The 21,689-nt window shown below is 35.8% G+C and overlaps 1 protein-coding gene across 6 annotated transcripts in view; it reads left to right on the plus strand.

Moving 5' to 3' along the window:
* Window positions 1-21,689, plus strand: part of Zcchc11 (zinc finger, CCHC domain containing 11) — a gene marked incomplete at its 5' end in the record, with an annotated part of 124,257 nt that overhangs the window by 70,610 nt on the left and 31,958 nt on the right. For all 6 annotated transcript variants that reach the window (XM_005398575.2, XM_005398576.2, XM_005398577.2 and 3 more), the window contains 10 exon segments: window positions 2,894-3,013; window positions 3,176-3,388; window positions 6,401-6,575; window positions 7,214-7,908; window positions 9,382-9,532; window positions 13,132-13,218; window positions 15,355-15,458; window positions 19,206-19,263; window positions 19,357-19,460; window positions 19,907-19,996. In XM_005398575.2, the coding sequence (XP_005398632.1) occupies window positions 2,894-3,013; window positions 3,176-3,388; window positions 6,401-6,575; window positions 7,214-7,908; window positions 9,382-9,532; window positions 13,132-13,218; window positions 15,355-15,458; window positions 19,206-19,263; window positions 19,357-19,460; window positions 19,907-19,996 (1,797 nt within the window).

Raw genomic sequence — 21,689 nt, forward strand, 5'->3', positions numbered from 1 at the left:
TTAAGAAAAGGAAATGAAATAATGTAAATATTGGAAGAATGATACCTTTTTGTTTTTATTTATTTATTTATTTATTTACTTATTTATTTATTTATTTTGAGACAGGGTCTCGATATGGAGTTCAGACTGGCCTTGAGCTCACTTTGTAGCTCTGGCTGGTTTCGAACTCACAATGATCCTCCTGCCTCAGCCTCCCGAGTGCTGGGATTACAGGCATGCGCCACCACGCCCGGCCTTACCTTTTTGTTTTCAGAATCACCTCTTGATTCATATGATTGTAAAGACTGCTTTTTTTTTTGTTCTTTTTGGGGCCTGGAATTGGACTCAGGACCTTGCACTTGCCAGGCAGGCGCTTGTGCTGCTGAGCTATACCCCCAACCCTTTGAGTCATATGCTTGTATATCATTAGAAAGTTGTAGTAAAAAACTTAGTGAGACCATATCTCAGAATTTAAAAAGGGGCTGGAGATGTAGCACAGTGTGAAGGCCCCAGGACCACGAAAAATGATGGGATTTGAGTAGAGAATATGAAAACATGAACAGAAGAATGACATTAAACTGAATGGTAAAGGAAAGCTTCTTGGGAGCATTGGAAAGTGCAGGCCGCGTGGAAATCTAATGGAATAATAAATCTGATGGAATAACTCTCTAAGAATGAATGGTTACAGGGAGCAGAAAGAAAGGCAGATGTGGCTGGAATGAAGTGCATGGCGTGAAAGTTGGAGACAAGGTCAGATAGACAGTATGTGTAGTGGAAACTCTGGATGTACTTAATGGTGATAAGAAAACACAAGAAAGGGTTAACAACTATATAATTTAATGTGAGTTACATCTTTAAAGATCGCTCTAGGGTAAAGAATAGAAATGAAGTCCAGTGAAGAGCCTCTTTTGTTACATTAACTGGAAGTGATAATCGTTTATGCTAGATTAGACTGGGTCTGAAGCCAAATAGGGCCAGAGTTTTGGAATTACAACTGCAGATAAATGTGAGAGTTGAGGGAAAGTGAGTAATTGATAACTAAGTTTTTGGGAAATGCAAAAATAGCAAAATATTGTATAGAAGACCTAAATTTGAAATTATTTGTAGTTTTAAAAATATATAGTAAAATAGTCTTAAAGTTTGTGTGTAAGGATAAATATTTAAGATTAGCCAAAAGAGTTCGGAAAGAGTATAGTGAAAGGGGACCACTTTCCTATTATAAAACTGCTTTGGTAAAGAGTATAGCATTGACATGGTAATAAACAAAGCTGTGGAACAGAATAGAAGGCCCTGAAGTAAATCCTATTGTATATAAGATTTTGATAGGTGAAAGAAAAGAAATTATTTCGGTGACAGAATTGTGGTTTATTTAATAATGGTTGCAATGATGAATATTTTCTGGAAGAAGATACTGTTGGCTCCTTAGAAACTAAAAATAAGTTACACTTAGATGAAAATTAAAAGTTTTAAAAGAAAATTTAGGAATATGTGTTTGTGAACTATGGACTAAGGAGAAGTTTTACCATGATAGGGTACCCAGAAGCTATATCACAAGTGGTGTTAGAAGAAAAACAGCAGCTTGGGAAAAGTGTCATTTTTCAAATGCATATATCAGATATAAAAGGTTATTATTGGTCATCTGTGCAGTGCTTTCCCATAATCCCAGCACTCTGAAAGGCTCAGGCAGGAGGATAACAAGTTCTAGCCCAGCAGGTATTTAGTGACTTAATGAGGTCCCGGTTCAAAACAAAAAATAAAAAAGGACTGGAGAGACAGCTCAATGCAAAGTTATCATCTGTAAGTAAAACAAACTTCTATAAATTGATATGTCGTAAATGAAAAAAGAAAAACTGGCAAAAGATTTAAAAGGCATTTCGGAAAAGAGTAAATCCAAGTGGTTAATAGACACATTAAAAATTACATAACCCTATTAGGGACAAATTGAGTTCTTTTTTTTTTTTTGGTACCAGGAATTGAACTCACAACCTTGTGCTTGCCAGGCAGGCACTGTGCCACTGAGCTATATCCCTGGCCCCAGACAAATTGAAGTAACTGTAAATATTATATCTCATTTACCCTGTTGACAGTTTTTTTTAAATGAAAGTAACTTATTGGAAGAGGTCTATATACACTCATTAATGGTGGAAAATAGAACTTCTTGTAGTGATTTTGGAAAATAATCTTACATTATAGAATATTAACATTTCAAAGTTCAGCAACTACATTACTGGAAACAGTGAATAGAAATAAGCACCATACTTGGGAAATATGTATAAGAATAAATATTACAGCATTGTTTGAAGTGGCATAGATTGAAAACAAAATGTAAATGTCACTGAATGGAGGAACTGTTGAGTAACTGTCCTTATGAACTGTAACATAACCAATTAAAAGAATGTATCAGATTTGTGCTGATTGACTTAGAGGGACTTTCTTAATGCCTTGTTAAGGGTGAAGGGTATAATATAGAAGAAAATACCTGTAGTATACTGTTTGAGTAAAATAAAAATTCTCCCTGTACATAAAAATAGAAGTATTTGTGTGTTGTGTAATTTGTATATGATTGAGTATAGAAAAAGGAATGGAAGAGTACATAGAAGGTTAATATCAAGGCAGATGAAGAGAGATTAAACATTAAGACATTTTTAAAAGGTATCCACAGTAAAAGCACAGTATATAAAATATGATTTCATTCAACTGAAATATGTATATGTACACAAAGCAGTAAAGGAAAAGTTAGTCACTGACATGTTAAAAGTTACTGTTTCAGGCTAATGAGATTTCAGGTTATGCCGTATATTTTTCATTGTTGTTTGAAATTTTTACAGTGATTATGTAGAAAAAAGAAGCTACTTTCAATGTGAAAATTGAGGAAAGCTAAATGCTAATACTTTTTCTCCCCTTGATTTTGCAGTTGTGCTATATTGACTCCCAAACCGATGGTGGAATCCCTTCTTATTGTTTCGTTTTAATGGTGATGTTTTTTCTGCAACAAAGAAAACCCCCTGTTCTTCCTTGCTTACTTGGAAGTTGGGTAAGCATGTGTTGTGATATGTATGTGCATGTATATATTTGTAGTTTGCTCTTGCAGAGTGCTCTGCTCAAATATTTTAAGCTGGAATTCTGGTTTGTCTGTTTGTCCTTTTTTTTTTTTAATAATTTTTCCACTACCAATTTGGAATGCCTTTTTGTATAGATTGAAGGCTTTGACCCAAAAAGAATGGATGACTTTCAGCTGAAGGGCATAGTAGAAGAGAAGTTTGTGAAGTGGGACTATAAGTCAAGTAGTGCAACTGAGAAAAACTCACTTGCTGAGGAAAACAAAGCTAAGGCAGACCAACCAAAAGATGATACCAAGAAGACAGAAACAGACAACCAAAGTAATGCCATGAAGGAAAAACATGGCAAAGTAAGCTTTTTTATTTTTTTTGTTTTTGGCTTTTCTATCTATAGAATTTGTGATATTTTCAATTGAAGTTATTTTAATTGTAGATTCACTGACTTTGAGTAAGCCTCTTGGCCTCATTTTCCTCATCTATAAAGTGAGGGGTTGATCTGGTTTAGTTTTTCAGTACTGAGATTCTCTAATAAATTTTTGTTTCACTTTGGAAGACTTGTATTTGAATCATGTGAAGGTTATTCTTTGTATCTTGTTTAATCTAAACAAAATTTTCTTTAGGAGTTAGCCTTTGATCAAAACTTTAGCATATGGGGATTATGTTGCCAGTTTGCATGAAGAAATAAAAGTCCCTTTGCTCTGTGAGAGGGTGGCTTATTTAATCATTCAACATTCATTTATTAAGGACCTGCTATGTGCCAGGCATTGTCTTCAGTGCTAGTGAACGAAAGGTGAATGTACCTTGATGGTGTCCTCCAGAATCTATGGCATTATTATAGAAATACTAAAATTTCTGAAACTGTTTGCAGTAAAGCTTCTTGAAAGAATTGACTGTAAATCACTATTTCTAATTTTTCTGTGTCTCCTAACTCACACTGTCAATCTACCAAAACTTGTATCATCAATGTCAGTAACCTCCAGGTTGCTAAACCCAATGGTAATTTCTCAGTTTTTATCTTTTTTGTTGGCAGAAATATTTGCCAATTAATGACTTCTTTTCTGGAAACATTTCTTCACTCTCAGGGCAGCAGCCCCTAGCTTCTCAGGCCCCTTTGCTGATTTCTCCTTTCCTTTCCTCTCATAATATTGAAGAGCTACATAGCTTTTTTTTTTTTTTTTAAATGTGTCTACACACCTGTGTGGTAATCTTTGGATTATAAGTACTATCTGTATAATAATGACTGTTCTACCTAAATCTCCATGCAGACCTCTCTTGGATTCTCTAATTGTATATCCCACTAGTGCCTGGTGAGATGTGTTGAACTGCAGTGTCCATGCTGAGTTCTGGGTTCCCCTCAACTGTTTCACATACAGTTTCACCTTAGTTGATGATAGCTGTCTTCTACAGTTGTCAAGTTGAAAACCTCAGAGTTGTTCTAACTCCTGTTTTGATTTCATGCCTCATATCTAGTCTGTCAGGAATGTTGATCACCTCTCACCCTGTCCACTGCTACCATGCTAGTCTTAGCCACTATCATTTCTGACCTAGATTACTGTCATTGTCCCCTAATAAAATTTCCTGCATTTGTCCTTGCTCCTTACAGTCTGTTATCAACATGACAAATTGATTGCCTCGCATTTCATTTAGAATGGAAGGCAAGTGATCCTTACTGGTCTAGCTCTTTATTTTCCTCGTCTATTCTTACTTTATCACAGTAGCTGTCATGTTTTCTTTTTCAGGCTAGCCAACGTCTACTTTGTCTGTATTTATTCTTTCCCTGTTCCAAGAACACTTTTCCTTTCAGATCATGCCTTCTCTCTTATTCTTTTTTTTTTTTTTTTTTGGTTTTTGGTTTTTCTCTGGTACCAGGAACCGAACTCACGACCTTGCGCTTGCCAGGCAGGCGCTTTTGCCGCTGAGCTAAATCCCCAGCCCCCTCTCTTGTTCTTAACCTCTCAGTTTAACACCTTAACCTTCTCCTGCTGCCATATTCCCATCTTTTTTCCTCCATAGCACTTAGTTCTTCTCAATTACTAGATTATTTACGTATTAAGTATGTTTCTCTTTTTTTCCTAGAAAGTAAGCTCCATGAAGGCAAGGGTCGTTTCTTTTTGCCTGAGATCTATCCCAAGTGCTAGCATACTGCCTGGTACATAGTAGGCACTCAATGGATAGTTGTAAAATTAAATGTATGAATAATCGTTTCATGCCCTTATGCTGTATAGTGGTCACTTTTAAACATCTTCATCTAGCTAATTCCTTTAGAAATCAGGTATTACCTCTTCTATTATGATCCCTCTGATTTAGAGTCCTATCATGTAGCCTTAGCATGTAGTCTTTACTATAATGGTTAGGCTTTTTTTTTTTTTTTTTTTGGTTTTTCTCCGGTACCGGGAACCGAACTCACGACCTTGCGCTTGCCAGGCAGGCGCTTTGCCGCTGAGCTAAATCCCCAGCCCCTACTATAATGGTTAAATTATTTCTTGTCCTAACCGTCTATGAAGTAGGACTTCACTTTATCAAGTGGAAGTATAATATAGTGATTCACAACATGGAGCCATTATCCAGGGGCTTTTGAGTCAAATTCTTGCCTTATAGTATCTATTTCATAGAATTGTTAATATTTATGTTTCTCTAAGAAAAGTGAATAGTGCATGGTAGACATGTATAAGTGTGAGCTCTCATTATTTTATGATAATCCCTAGTACTACACCAGAGACATAGTAGATACTAAAGAAATGTTTGCTGAATAAAAGAATTTTTTTGAAAGTGAGGCTAGGCATGGTAGCACACTCCTGTAATCCCAACACTTGGAAAGCTGAGGCAGGAGGATCGCCACAAGTTCGAGGCCAGCCTGGGCTACATAGTGAGTTTGGAGCCAGCCTAGACTACGTGGTGAGACGCTGTCTCAAAAAAAAAAAAAAGACATTTATTTAGATTTTGAAAGTAACTGTTACAATAAGGAGCTGTAGTATCTGTTTTCTAGTGGTTTGCACCTTTGATTTTACATATGAATCACTTCAAGAGGTTTTAAAAATCCTAGTGCCTAGTCCATTCCAGATCAGTTGAATCAGATTCTTGGGAGTGGTATGGAAAGTGGGAGTGGTATAGAATTGAGGTATTAGTGCACTTTAATGCTCACCAATGAGTCTAATGTGCAGTCAGAGCTGAGAATCATTGGTTTAATAGAACACAAAATTCCTAGCAGTCAGTAAATTGGGGCTCAAACTGACTACTTTTGGCAAATTACTCCTTTATGTTTCAGTTTTTGAGCATGTAGTTTCTAAGACCTTTTCTAACTGAAAATTCATCAACTATACTATAGTTTTATGAAGTATAAATGAAAAGTATTTTTTTTCCAGTCTCCTTTAACATTGGAAACACCAAATCAGGTATCCTTGGGACAGTTATGGCTAGAGCTGCTAAAATTTTACACACTGGATTTTGCTTTGGAGGAATATGTCATATGTGTGCGAATACAAGATATTTTAACAAGAGAGAACAAAAACTGGCCAAAAAGGCGAATAGCCATTGAAGGTGAGATGATATATTTCATTTGGAGACTACTGTGTGTGTGTGTATGTGCGTGTGTGTGTGTGCACCAGTCATCATACAATAATGTTATAAATTATATCCCTACGTTAAGCTAAATAAAGGATTTGAGGCCAGTCTGGGTAAATAAGGAATACACTACCTCAAAAAAAAAAAAAAAAAAAAGGAGAACAGTTGATGTTGACAGACAAGGTTCCACTTCTTAGTCCAAGAATATCAATTGTACTATGACAGGAGATGAAAAATATTAGGTCCTACAGTTTGAAGTTTTTCATTCAATGACAGTCTGTAAAGAGCCATAATGGCATAGCTTTTTCTCCAATAATTTCATCATTGAAACTGTATTTAGCAACCTAAGCCCCTCAGCTGTTCTCTTACTAGTCATTTTATTACTGTGTTCTTTTTTCTTTTGCTTTATTATTTTATGGAAGAAACAAAGGAAAAGACGTTGCTATTATTTTTCCTTTTACTCAGTTTTCAGGAACTATCATTGGGAACCTAGGTTAGAAAAACTTTGGGAAAATGTACTTCGCTGACAATCTAGGCAGTTAAGATACATTTTTGTGAGTTTAGAAATGTAGTTAGTAGAGACTTAGCTATTGACTGTTTTCTTTTTTTACTAGATCCATTTTCAGTCAAGAGGAATGTTGCACGGAGTTTAAACAGCCAACTTGTTTACGAATATGTTGTGGAGAGATTCAGGGCAGCTTATCGCTATTTTGCCTGTCCTCAGAGGAAGGGTGGAAATAAGTCTACAGTGCACTTCAAGAAAAAAGAGAAGGGTAAAATAAGCAATAAGAAACCAGTGAAGTCTGACAATATGGCAAGCAGCTGTTCTGTTCTACTTGGGGAAAGCACAGAAAAAATAAATACAGAAAGAGGTCAATCTGATAAACATGACATGGAATGTACATCACAGAGATGTATTATTGACAATGGCCATTTGTTGGTAAATGAACTAGGCTTGGCTAACCATGGACAGGAATCTTCATCTCTTTGTATTGCTAATGAAGACACTGAATTAGAGCCAAAATCAGTTAAGAAACGAGATGGCTTAGTGCCTTCACAAACTTGTTTTAAGAAGGAGCTCGCCCAGTGTAATTGCATTGGGTCCGCTGATCCAGATGAGTCTGCTGGAACAGACTGCAGGTCAAATTTAGAAATAGAGAATTCATACCAGATTATGTGCATCGACACATCTGCTACCTCTTGCAACTGCAAAGCTACAGAAGTTGCTTCTGACCTTATTGATGATGATAACCTACCGTCCCAGGAATTACATTATGTGTTTGATAAGTTTATTTTAACCTCTGGCAAGGTAGGTTACAGTTTCTAAACTGTATGTAAGTTTCTTTTGCTTACTTTGACCATTTCTTTATAGTTTTCAGATTTAGAGGTATGAAAATAGCTTCAATTGTGGTGACTGTTGATTTAGAATAATATTTTGATGTATATTTGTCTTGTACTTTTTGAATTTTTCCTATAGTTACCTTTAAATAGTATATACCAAAAGTTTTTAGCACCTTACTACCAGTTCGTTTCCTTCACTTTCTCATACTTGAAAGGATTCGTTCAATGTTTTAAGAAAATCAGTTTACAAAGGCAGCATGTATTTTAAGTCTTGTTTGTATGTGTATATATGTATTTTTTGCTTAAAAAAAAGAGCAACAGAGTTTTAAATTTTAACAGTGTCTTATTTTAAGGATTTTTTTAGAGGGGTGGGAGAGAGTATAAATATTCTAAAAGTAGTTGAGGTAAACTAAGATTAGGAACAAAATTAAAAAAAAAAAAGGAAGAATCAGATTCTGCCATGGAGCTTGTTTGAATTTCATATTATCTCTTATAAATAAGAATCCTAACTTTTCCATTTGTAAAGTGGAATAGTTTAAATTTTAACTCTTTACATTGTAGAAAATACTCTAATGAACACAAAATAAGCAATAATTGCTTTGTTAATAAGATTTAGTTGGGCAGGGTAGCGCATGCCTATAGTTCCAGCACTGAAGGAGTCTGAGGCAGGAAGGTTGCAAGTTTGAATCCTGCCTAGGCGGGTAACAAGACCTTGTCTCAAAATAAAAGGTCTGGGGATGTATCCCTTGGGTTTGATCCCCAGCACTTAAATAATGTATATTTTAGGTAAGTAACATTGTTTCAGGTGCGGTGCACATAACTGAAATATCATTATCAGCATCCAGAATTAAAAAGAAGAATATGTCATATGTCATTGAGTAGGCTATTTAAAAACAAACAAAAAAACTCAAGAAAACTGGATAGTCTTTCAGATCTGTTGCTTCAGCAATAATTATTGACAGACTGTAAAATTTTTAACCTAAGCATTTTTTAAAGACCTATTTTATTGAAATGTGATTGGTGTTTATAAAGGTATGTAGCCAGGTATGATGGTACATGCCCATAATCTCAGCACTCTGTAGGCGGGGGAGGCTGAGTTAGAATTGCCATGAGTTCAAGACCAGCTTGGGCTACATAGTGAGTTCAAGGCCGACCTCCATTACAAAGCGAGAACCTGTCTCAAAAAACCAAACCAAACCAAACCAAAACAAAAACAAAAACACAATAGAATAGTTTGAATTTTTAACTCTTTACATTGTGGAAAATCTCTGATACTGCAAAATACAACTTTTAATATCTATTTCATTAACATTTTTTACCTCTGGAAAGCACAGATTATAAGAACTGAGTTACATAAAACATTTTTAAGATCTGCTTTCTAAGTGATGAAATGGGTCAAAAAGTATTAGATGATTAGATTTTTTTTTTAACCTTTGTGTAGCCGCCAACAATAGTATGCAGCATCTGCAAAAAGGATGGTCATTCAAAAAATGATTGCCCTGAGGATTTCAGGAAAATCGATCTAAAACCTCTACCACCAATGACAAACCGATTTCGAGAAATACTTGATTTAGTATGTAAAAGATGTTTTGGTAAGTGTTTTATTACTATGAACTGCTGGGGCTGTGTTTTTAGATACTGAATGTTTATTCCTTTCCTAATTTGAAAACGATTTGCTCGCTTTATTTTGATAGAGGTTTTTCAACAGAGATCAGTTGCAAAAACTAAACACCTATTTTGTTCAGGGTATTATGGTAAATGTCAGTGGGAATACAATTGAATTCAGATATACTATTTTTAAGGGAATTTAAATTGTGCATTTGAGCTTTCTGATATGGTAGCTATAGTGTGGCTATTCAGTTACAGGCAATTTAAATAAAATTAAAAAGTAAGATCCTTAGTTATATTAGACATAATTGAAGCTCTCAGTACTGACAGGTGGCTAGTAGCTACTGTATTGGACACTCCAGAGACTTTTCTGTCATTGAGTGCTTTTGGACAGTGCTATCCTAGCTGAGGTTATAGAACCCATTTGTATGTAAATTGTCATAATTAAAAGTGGAATGTTATGTGCCATAGTAGTGATAAAATGCAGTGCAAACTTAATTTTAACAGATCAGAGGATTTGGGATTAATGACGTGGTATTTTTAGATGGGCTTTGCACTGCATTTTTAGAAATAAAAAATCATGTATAAAAGTGTAGAGTGCTTGATTTGGGAGAATAATTGGCTTTGATTTGGTACAGTGTAAGAAAAGCAGTGTAGAAAGATATGGCTATGAATTGGGGAAAGTCCTGCATACCTTTATTCAGCAAACATTTATGGAGTGCCTGGGATACAATTTTACTCAGCAGACATTTATAAATTACTTACTATTTCAGGGTCCCATTATAATCCCTCACTCCTGCTCTTCTCCATCCCTATCTTCTGCTAGGCAGTCGCTTACCTGCTTCGGTCAGTATAGATTAGTTTGCATTTTCTAGATTTCTGCATAAATGGAATTACATAGAATATACTCTTTTGGGGGCTGGGGTGAAGAGTATTTAATTTCTTTCACTCAGCATAATTTTGAGATTGATCCTTTAAAAAAATCATCTACGTTATGTGTATCTGTTGAATTTCTTTTTATTGTTTAGCATTGTTTTGGTGTATTGAAATGCTATAATTTATCTATTCACCTATTGATGAATATTTGGCTTGTTTCTAAATTTTGTTATTAAAAATCTGTCATATACATTTATGTATGGGTTGGGGTATGGACATATGCTTCTGTTTTCTTGGGTAAATACTTTGCAGTAGAAAGATTAGCTTTATTAAGATACAGTTCATTACATTTATTTTTATTCAGTCATTTGTCTCATTGGGGGCTCACATATTTTATACTTTAGGATATAATCTTCACCTTGCTGCTTGAATTATTCTAGCTTTGGCCATGATCCATTACTATATGAGATTCATTCTAGCCTCTTTTTGTTTATCTGAAAACTTCCACTCTAACAAAGAGAAACTTGTTTTTTTTTTAATTTTAAAGAGTAAAAGAAGGATAACATAATAATAGGGGGAGCTTACCAAATTACAGACAAAGTGGTAGGAAATTATCAATGGTTATTGCTTTACATATTGTTATCTACAAGATAGTTTCTCAGGAAAACAAATAGATAATAGTGAGTTACAGACAAAAGAGGTAGGAGATTATCAGTAGTTGTTGTACTATACTTTGGTATCTTCAAAGTGGCTTCTAAAGAAAATAAATAGAGCTATACATGAGTGACCAATTGAATAATCATTAACTATTCTCAATGGTTGTTGTAGAAAACACATAATAATAAACATGCATCTATTTACAGGATAGGAACAATACAAACATTGCAGAGTTATGGATAGGTTAGTCGGAAAATATCAATGGCTGCTGTAAAACAAACAGAAACTTAATTCTACCATTTATCACCTATTTATTTGATTGATCAATTTTAATACGCTTATGTAGCAGCATCAGAACTGATAAGCTATAGGAAACAATTTCATCCATTAGAATTAAGTGCTTTCTGTATATAGTTCCTTTTGTCCTTAATCTTACAGATTTCACTCAGTTACTTAAGTCAGCACCTTTCCCCTGTGCTCTTAAGTGAGGTTGTTTCCTGTTTATAATGCAGTTAGATTCTTCCTTCAGTCTGAATTCTCCTGAGATCTTTGACCTACATGATTTTGTAGAATTTGCATACATTAAGACTAATTTGTGCTGTAAAGTTCTATATAGAAGCAGATATGTTACACAATACATGGTTAGCTTTCTTTAATTATAATATACCTGAGAGAAGTCAGTTTGTAAATAGAAAAGGTTTACTTTGAATCACAGTTTTAGAGGTTTCATTGGGTCTGTGGCATACCATGGTGAAAGCATGTGGTATAGCAAAATCATTTACCTCAAAACTGCTGTGTGGAATAGAGGAACAGGAGCTGGGCATGGTGGCACATGTCTGTAATACCAGCACTCAGGAGGCTGAGGCAGGAGGATGGTTGCGAGTTCAAGACCAGCCTGGGCTACAAAGTGAGCTCAAGGCCTGCCTGAACTGCACAGGGAGACCCTGTCTCAAAACAAAAAAAAAAAAAAAGAGAGAGGAACAGGAAGGGGATAGGACCTCAGTATTCCCTTCAAGGGCATAGCCTCAGTGACTGGAAGATTGCTACTAGGCCCTACCTCTTAAATGTTGCAGCTAGATGTGGTATGGTAGTTCATTCCTGTAATTCCAGCATTTAAGAACTTAAGGCAGGAGTATTTCTGAGAGTTTGAGTACCAAATCTTTAATATGTGAGATGTGCACACTTACTTGAACCATAACATGCCACATATGCACCACTATAGGATTACATAGAATAGTTTCATTGCCTTAAGAAGTAGTTACCTGTATTTTGGGGCTGGGGATTTAGCTCAGCGGCAAAAGCGCCTGCCTGGCAAGCGCAAGGTTGTGAGTTCGGTTCCCGGTACCGGAGAAAAATCAAAAAAATCAAGTAGTTACCTGTATTTCATCTTTTTAACCCCCCATACTATATTTGCAAATTCTTAATAAGTTAGTGCATTTTTCCTGTTACTGTGGTAACTTGGAGGTGAATCTAGGGGAACTGATGTAAAAAGGTTGTTCTTAGGGATTGTGTGGTCTCATTGGAAAAATAAAATGAATATAAATGAAATAACTAGAAAACTGAAAGTACAGGATAAAATCAGATGTTAGTTGGTGGTAAGCAGTCTGAGAACTAATGAAATTGAATCAAAGAGAGGTCATTCAAGCTGTGGTGAGGCAGAATGGTTTTATCTGGAAGATAATGAATCTTGACCAAGCATTTAAAAGAACTGTTATATTTGAATGGACCTGCTGCCTAATCAGTGTGACTTCTGATAACCAGAGGAAAAAACAGCATGGATATGAGAGTGGAATGTATGAAGAAAACAGTTACATAGTTTGAAAAGTAAATGTATTTGTCTCATAGGGAAAACCATTGTGTAAAATGTATATAGATTTTCAAAAATCACATTTTTGTTGTCCCCCGCCACATCTTCAGTAATATTTATGGTTTTAAAGTCAGAAAAGTGAACAAATAATGGAGAAGTTATAATTAAAAATTTTAGGGTAAAAATTGAAGATGTTTTAAAATTATGTCTTTTTCTTTTTTTTTTTTCTTAAAAAAAATCTAGATGAACTATCACCACCTTTTTCTGAACAATACAACAGGGAGCAAATTTTAATTGGCTTGGAAAAGTTTATTCAAAAAGAATATGATGGTATGTCATACGTTAAAATTTGATTGCATTTGTTCCTATAATCATGTAATTTTAATTTTCATTCATTTATTTATAAAACGTTTATTGAATAGTATATGTTAGGTATTACTCTAGCTTGTGAGGATACCTTACTAACAGAAGACATGGAGCCTGCTTTCTTTTGTCTTTTTGAGACAGGGTCTCCCTATGCAGTTCAGGCTGGCCTTGAGCTCACTTGTAGCCCAGGCTGGTCTTGAACTTGCACCCATCCTCCTGTCTCAGCCTCCCAAGTGCTGGGATTACAGGCGTGCGTCACCACACTTGGCAGAGCCTGCTTTCATGAAGCATATATTTCAGAAGGGGAGGTAGTCAGTAAGAAGTAAATCAGCAAATATAAGTGCTATTAAGGTATGGGAGATAAGAGAAATGATAGATTGTTATGATAAGTATCTTTTAAGGTGGCGTTTAAATAAAATCCTAGGTTCAGTCCCCAGTATTACAAGCAAATAGTAAAGCAAAAAATTTTTGTGGCTTAATATTTTAGAAAAGGGTAAGCAGTTAAGTTATAATTAAAATAAATGTATGCTTGTAAACACTGTTGTATGGTATAAAATTCTTTTTGGGGACAGGGTCTCGCTCTGCAGTTCAGTCTGGCCTTGAGCTTACTTTGTAGTCCAGGCTGGTTTTGAACTCTCAGTGATCCTCCTGCCTCAGCCTCCTGAGTGCTGGGATTACAGGCGTGTGTGCACCACCATGCCCGGCTTAAATCATGTTTGTTAATGTATATCGTATTAGCCAAATCTGAGTCCCAACAATTCACAATCAGTTTTGTTTGCTGATTATCATAGCTTGTTTTGCCTCTTAGTTGTCACTGAAATTTTAAGTAAGGAATCAGAACTGGATGGATTACTTCTACAAATTTTGTTTTCTAAATGTTTAGTATACTTAAGAATGAAAAGGCAGAAAAATCCAATCCTGTTACCCTACAACTTGTTTTAAGTATTAGCTGTTATTGAACTCTAAATATTAGCCAAGTGTGGTGGCGCTCACCTGTAATCCCAGCAATGAGGAGGCTGAGGCAAGAGGATCACCAGGAATTTGAGGTCACCTGGCCTAAATAGTGAGTGCATGGCCAGCCTGAACTATCTAGTGAGACCTTATCTAAAAAAAAACCAAGCAAACAAAACAAAAACAAAACTCCTCCAAATAGCCAGGTGTGGTGGTGCACGCCTGTAATCCCAGCATTTGGGAGGCTGAGGCAGGAGAATCTTCGGAAGTTCTAGAACAGCCTGGGCTACAAAGTGAGGTCAAGGCCAGCCTGGACTGCACAGCGAGACCCTGTCTCAAAAAAGACTAAATAAATAAATAAATAAATAACCTTAAAAAAAAAAAAAAAAAACCTCCTCTAAGTGTCAAGAGTAACTATCATAATTTATATCTAGTTGATTAATCACTTTTGGAGGAAAATTTATTAATCCTGTATACTAAGGTGATACTTATAAAACTATTTGAATTATGCCCGAAAAGGACTTCACTTTTTCTTTTTTGGGACTAGTTTATTTAGGTTTTTTTGAGATAAGATCTCGCTATGTAGTTCAAGATGGGCTTGAACTTAATATGTAGTCGAGGCAGGCCTAGAACTTGCAGTGGTCCTCTTTTCTCAGCCTCTGAAGTACTGGGATTACAGGGGACTGGTTTATTTTCAAGAGTTAAATTCTCAAATGTTAATCATAACTATGGGCAGTGATGTTCACAGTGAATGAACGTAGACGGATTTACAGTTGTTGGAAGAAGCTAAAGGTCTCAGTGATTGGATGTAAAGATTGATAAAGGAGTGTTAAGAATCTCATATATATTTCTGACCTGAGCAACTGGCTAAACAGTGACACTGTTTGCTGAGGAATACAAATTACAGGAATAGTGGTAGGTTTGTGGTGAAATTTATATTTTAGTTTAGACATGTTGAACTTAGTGGGTATGGGAACTTGAATAGGAGATCTGGACTTCAGGTGGATTTTCTGGAACTTCTCAGTATATCTTGCAGGGGTAGGTTATTTAAGATACAGAAATGGATCTGATTACCTTGTTTTACATGTGGTAGATATTATAAGACTCTTATGTGCTAATTTTAAGCTTTAATTTTTTTTCTTTGCTCAGAAAAAGCAAGGTTGTGCTTATTTGGCTCTTCTAAGAATGGATTTGGATTTCGTGATAGTGATCTGGATATTTGTATGACCCTGGAAGGCCATGAAAATGCAGAGGTAAGTTAGTGTTTGGAAGGAATATGGAAGTTTATTTTTTATAATGGTGAATCTATTTTTATTTTTCTATGTAATATTGATGAAAAATTCTTGGTATAAATATATTAGAAGTATTATTGTTTGAAATGTAAAAGCATTAATGCCCTCAGTTTAGAATATATTCAAGTCTTAGGTTATGTTTCAGTGGCTTTATAGTACAAAAGCCAGGTCATGTAGCAAATCAGCCCTATTCCAGTCCTAAGTCCTTGTACCAGGTGCTGCCCTTTTGGCAACAGCTCACTCCAGTCTTTCCTCACCCAGGCCCACTTGTAGGGAACTAGTCCTGCTAGTCTAATCACCTCACCTATGGGCAAACCAGGATGAGACAGACATAGAGACAGTTTAACATGTGGGCAGCTAGGAGGCTCTTGCCTCTAGTAGGCAGAGGAGCCCTAAGCATCTGGCTCATCCTTTTTTTCATTCAGACATTGGTACAAGCAATTAAAGTAACACAAGATTCATCTGCCTTCCATTATCCCCTAGTACATACCCAAGTAAACAGCCTGATCTCAGCTGTACTAACTTTTCCTTTGTGCTCACAGAGGAAGCCTATCAGGCAGTTCTCCTCTGGTCTCCCACAAGGTCATAAGTATTTTATAATGAGTTTTGGGCAAAAAATAAAATACCCGTATGTTGGAAGTTTTCATTGAAACCAGTGAGAAGCTCTTGCTAAATCTCTCTTCCCGTATCTCTTCTATTTGGTGATGCCTTTTTATCACTATAGATACAAAATGCAAGTAGTCATCTAATTTGTAAGTAGGTTGTGTTCTAAAAGTAAATTTTAATTATGGGGCACTCACTTTTTTTGTATAGAAGGAATGTTATAAATGCACAAGTTTAGCCAGGTGTGGTAGTGCACACCTATAATCCCAGCATTTGGGAGGCTGAGGTAGGAGGATTGCGGTGAGTTCAAGGCCAGCCTGGGCTACATAGTGAGTTTAAAGCTAGTCTAAAATACATAGCTAGACTCTGTCTCAAAATAAAACAACCAAATAAATTTTTTAAAAAAATATGAGTTTTAGAAACTTGGGGGAGGGGGGTGCTAAACTAACATTGATTGAGTTCCTAGTATATAGTTACACATACATGTTCTCATTTCATTCCTACACCCACCTTTGGAGTAGGTATTATGTCCCTCATTTTACAGATGAGGAAGCTGAGGCTTTCAGAGATAAACTGACTTACCCTAGTTCACACAGCTAATAAGTGTTGGAGCCGGGCTTCGTACGCAGGTCTGTCTGACTGCAGAGTTCATGCTTTTTCTGTTGTGTCTCATTCTCTCACTGTAATTTTTTAAACCCAGAATGTAGCTGAAATATAGTAGTCATAGTACTGTAGAATTTAACCACTACTTTCTGAAATTGAAAGCTTTCTGAGTTGATGCCAAGAGCAGACCTTCCCCCAGTGCATTCTGAGCAGTGAAAGGTGGTACTTAGCCTTTCTTTCTTTGTGTACCGCGCCTCATTGGTGAGGATGAGATTGTCCCAGTTCCAATGAAGAAGGGGACTAATTGGGCAGGGAAGAGGTGTCTCAAGTCTTCAGAGCAGCAAGTAGAAAAGGAGGGTGTTATTGTTTGTGTCTGGGTGTCCCCCCAAAGCCTGATGTGGTCATGGGGCAGGCTTTTAGAGTTTGATTGATTATGGGTGTGAGAGCTGCACCTGCCCTGGGGTGGCTCGTTTACATATGTAAGGGAGAGCAAGAGGCTGCTTGTGGCCATTCCTGGCTTTTGTGTTTGTTGTTTTGGCTGTGTTCTGCTGCCATGAGCTGTAGCTCTCTGCCATGTGCCACTCTGCCTTGTAACCTGCCAAGTATGGACTGAAACCTCCACAGACTATAAGCGAAATAAACCTTTCCTTCTTAATTTTGGGCATCAGGTATTTTGTCCCAGCAACGAGAGAAAAGTAACCAAGACAGAGGGTGGTCCTTAGATGCTCTTTACCAGAATAGCTATTGGTGTTTATGTTTCAAAATCTGGGACTACCTGCAAGATTAGGGTGACCATGCTTCTGGCATCTGTAGAGGTGTCAGTATAACCTCTGTTACATTACAAAAGAATTCAGCAGAACAGTGTACTTGTGTGTTTCTGAAATAGTTTTCAAACAGTAGTTTTTAAATTCTTAGATCTAAAGATAGTAGCGATGCCTTGTAAACTTATTTTGGACTGTAAGAAGTTGATTCTGATGTTAACTATTTTTGTTCTATAAAAAAATATAAGTTGCAAATATTTTGTTCGTTTTCCTTAGTAACATCTGCTTATTATCATCTATTGGAGAGAGACTGCCCTCCATAATTTTTAGGGACTAGTAAATAATTTTTAGGGCTGGGGATATAACTCAGCAACACAAGCGCCTGCCTGGCAAGTGCAACGTCCCAAGTTTGATTGCTGGTACCAAAAAAAAAAAAAAAAAAAAGAATTACAATAAATAATTTTTGCCCATGTTGAATCTAGAGTTATCCGCTATGTAAAACTTTATAATCAGGCTTCTAATTACTAAGAAGTTTGTTTATTATCTATGATCTGTGCCATTCATATTGGAAAGTTAAAACAATAAAAAAAGAATAAAATGTTTTACTCCATATGAGCCATTATTGAAACTTTAGAAATTTATTATAATTATATCTTTGGATAATAAGAGAAAAAAATTACATCTTTTGTTCATTTTATGGTGCATCAATTAGTAACTAATGATTCCCTTGAAATTCCCGAGTTAAGAGGCAATGGCTACTGCTTTCTGGTAGCTAAAAGGAGTATGCTGGGGGTATGCGAAAGTGGTTTTATGGTAACTGTTGAGACTGATGTTAGACTTAATGCAGTTAACTTCAGTGTTTTTATCCTCTGTGCTCCTTGTGGTTTTCTTTTTGTTTTTTTTGGCTTTTTCTCCGGTACCGGGAATCAAACTCACAACCTTGCACTTGCCAGGCAGACACTATGCCGCTGAGCTAAATCCCCAGCCCCCCTCCTTGTGTTTTGATTAGCACTATTGTACCATTTCTGCTATTCCTGATTTTTAAAAAATAACATTTAAATTGTAGGCAAAGAATTGTAGAGGTAAAAATTCCTTAAGGAAATAGTTGCCTGGAAAATAGGAAGAGTATCTTTTTCCCTTATCAACATAATAATAAATAGTTCATAGATTTTAAATTTTCATTTTATGCCAGGGTTGCTGCTGAATACTTTATGAACATGTTTTGTGTAATCCTTCCAGTAATTCTGTAGTTCCAGTAATTCTGTAGTTTGATTTTATAGAATATTAGTGTGATACTGAAAGGGGTTCAGAATCAATCATATCACTATTTAGTTCAAAATTTGATTTCAAGGTTGCCTAAAGTTAGAGCCTATGTTCTTAATCATTGTACTGTTTTGTCCTTACCAAAACCATCTCTAGTTGTTTATTTATATATTAAATAATTATCCTATCTTTGTGCTTCTCAAACTTCAGTGTACATTTGAATTGCCTTGGGATCTTGTTAACATGAGTATTACGATCCATTACACTGGGGAAGGGCCTGAGATTTTGCACTTCTGTTAAGTTTCCAAATTATGCTGATGGCGTGGGTCTATGAACCACTTGCTTTGAGTAACAAATCTCCATATCACATTATGGCTGGAAGTTTTGAATATCAGTATTAAATGCCTATGGTAAAGTAGAATGTGCACAAGCCAGATTGACTCCGATTTTAATGTATATTTGTTGTACTTTTTTTTAGAAGTTAAATTGTAAGGAAATAATTGAAAATTTGGCGAAAATTCTTAAGCGACATCCAGGTATAAATTTTTAAATCTTAACTTTGAAACGAAATACTTTTTAGCATTATGAAAATTATATAACCTACTTTTTCCTGTTTGTTTTTCAATCAGGTTTAAGAAACATTTTGCCTATAACTACTGCCAAAGTGCCTATTGTAAAATTCGAACACAGGCGAAGTGGATTAGAAGGTGATATCAGTTTATATAATACATTGGTAAGTTTCTCTTTATAGACCAGGTATAGCTATGGTAACTTTTTTTTCTTTTTCTTTGTTTTTTTGAGGCAGGGTCTCACTATGCAGTTCAGGCTGGCCTTGAACTCACAGCAGTCCTCCTGCCTCAGCCTCCCGAGTGTTGGGATTATAGGCGTGTACCACCATGCCTGGCATTACACTTGCATTTTAAAACTTTACAGATTACTTGCTATACAGTACTTGCATGTTTAAGAATTTCAACCACAGAAGTACAATATAAGGAAAAAGTGTTGTACCAGTCAACTTGCTATTGCCTTCAAGTTCAAAGTTAATTTTTGTTTGACTTGTTAATAAATATTTTAGAATTTAAATTTATATATATTCCATTTAGCATGTATTATATGTTTTTATTTGATTTGTAAGATTAAGAAATATGAAATGCTTTCAAATATGTAATTGTTTTTCAGGCTCAACATAATACAAGAATGTTAGCTACTTACGCAGCTATTGATCCTAGAGTACAGTACTTGGGATATACTATGAAAGTATTTGCTAAGGTATTTATAAAAAGTTAATGATCTGTTTTGTTAAAGTGAAACACTGATGTTAGACCTATGATAAATATTGTCTCAGTTTTATTTATTTATTTACTTAAAAGACAGGGTCTCGCTGTGACGCTGGCTTTGAACTCCTGGGCTCAAGTGATGCTTCTTATCCTCCCAGTAGTACCTTAGCTTTTGCAAAAAGACTATTAGATGGGGTGAATTTATATCTATAAGGATAAGATGTTAGCCTTTTTCCTGTGTGTGTTCTAGTCCTATGTACACTGGTCAGTTTCTCAGTAGCAAAATTTCTTGGGATGTGATTTTCAAACCTATGCATGGTTGGTAGTTGACATATATCCTAATTAAGAACCTCTGGGTTAGAAAATCTTGATATTTGGGCCTAATGATATACTGTTTCTGTTCAAGAAAACAGAACAACACAAATAAAACCGTATACTTCTGTTAAAACTTTTGTTACAGATAACATTGTTTACTTGTTCTTTTGCTGAATGTGTAAATTATATGAGGGATCTCTGCTGACTTGATATGCCCACTTTGGGGAAGTAGATGGTTTTATGAAAGTGTGAAGAGTTTTAGTAGGGAAGTTACTTGGTCAGGTTTTCATTTCATAAAGCTCATATTTTTGAATAGGAAAGTATAGTTTGTTTGTTTGTTTACTCATTTGTTTATTTATTTATTTGTCTTTTTGAGACAGGGTTTCACTGTGCAGTTCAGGCTGGCCTTGAACTCACTTTGTAGCCCAGGTTTGCTTCAAACTCACAGCGATCCTTCTGCCTCAGCCTCCTGAGTACTAGGATTACAGGTGTGCGCCACCATGCCCAGCAGGAAACCCATATTTTAGAAAGATACTCCTATGCAACTTTTTAGGCAGAAGTTACCTTAGAAAAGCATGTGGGTGTATACTACCTATAAGACTTGATATAGCTTCTTTTCTAGAGTCATCTAACAGTAACTCCAGCGTGGTGGTTTTCCTGTAACTGCATGGAACTTTGGTAGTGAAACCCAGTGATTTACATCAGAGAAATCATTCCTTTAGTTATACAGGTGTAAGCTAACTTCTCACTCACAGGGAAGAGTCTCTGAGATGTCTTTTTTGTTTTTAATTAAAATACTTTTAAATAGCCAGTGTATTCATGTGGTTCAGAATTCAACAGGTTTAAAGAGGTTTATGGAAGAAAGTGGAAAAAACCTCCATTTTTTACCTATCTTCTAACCAGTCAGTTCTTACCGGAGGCAAGCAGTGTTAAAAGTTTGTGTTCTTCCAGAAATATACTAGTATAAGCAAATGCATACATTTCCTACCTCCTTTTTATTAAGATGTAAACACAGTGAAAATATTGTTCTACACTTTGCTTGTTTTGTTTGCACTTAGCAGCAGATCTTGTAATTTATTTCATATTACTACACTAAGAATTCGTGTGGTTTTTTTTAAAAGGTTGCACACCATTCTTTTGTGTGGATAATTCTTGTTTTTTTTCAACCTGTGCCTTACTGATGAGCCTAAAGTATTTCTGTTGTTTTATTGTTAAACCATATTGCAGTAAAAACTTGTTTAGTCTTACCATACATTTTTTTCAAGATAAACTCTTAGAGGGGCTGGGGATTTAGCTCAGCGGCAAAGCGCCTGCCTGGCAAGCGCAAGGTCGTGAGTTCGGTTCCCAGTACCGGAGAAAAACTAAAAAAA

Source organism: Chinchilla lanigera, unplaced genomic scaffold (genome assembly GCF_000276665.1).
Source record: "Chinchilla lanigera isolate Chin_1 unplaced genomic scaffold, ChiLan1.0 scaffold00063, whole genome shotgun sequence".
In the NCBI taxonomy this organism is placed as follows: domain Eukaryota; kingdom Metazoa; phylum Chordata; class Mammalia; order Rodentia; family Chinchillidae; genus Chinchilla; species Chinchilla lanigera.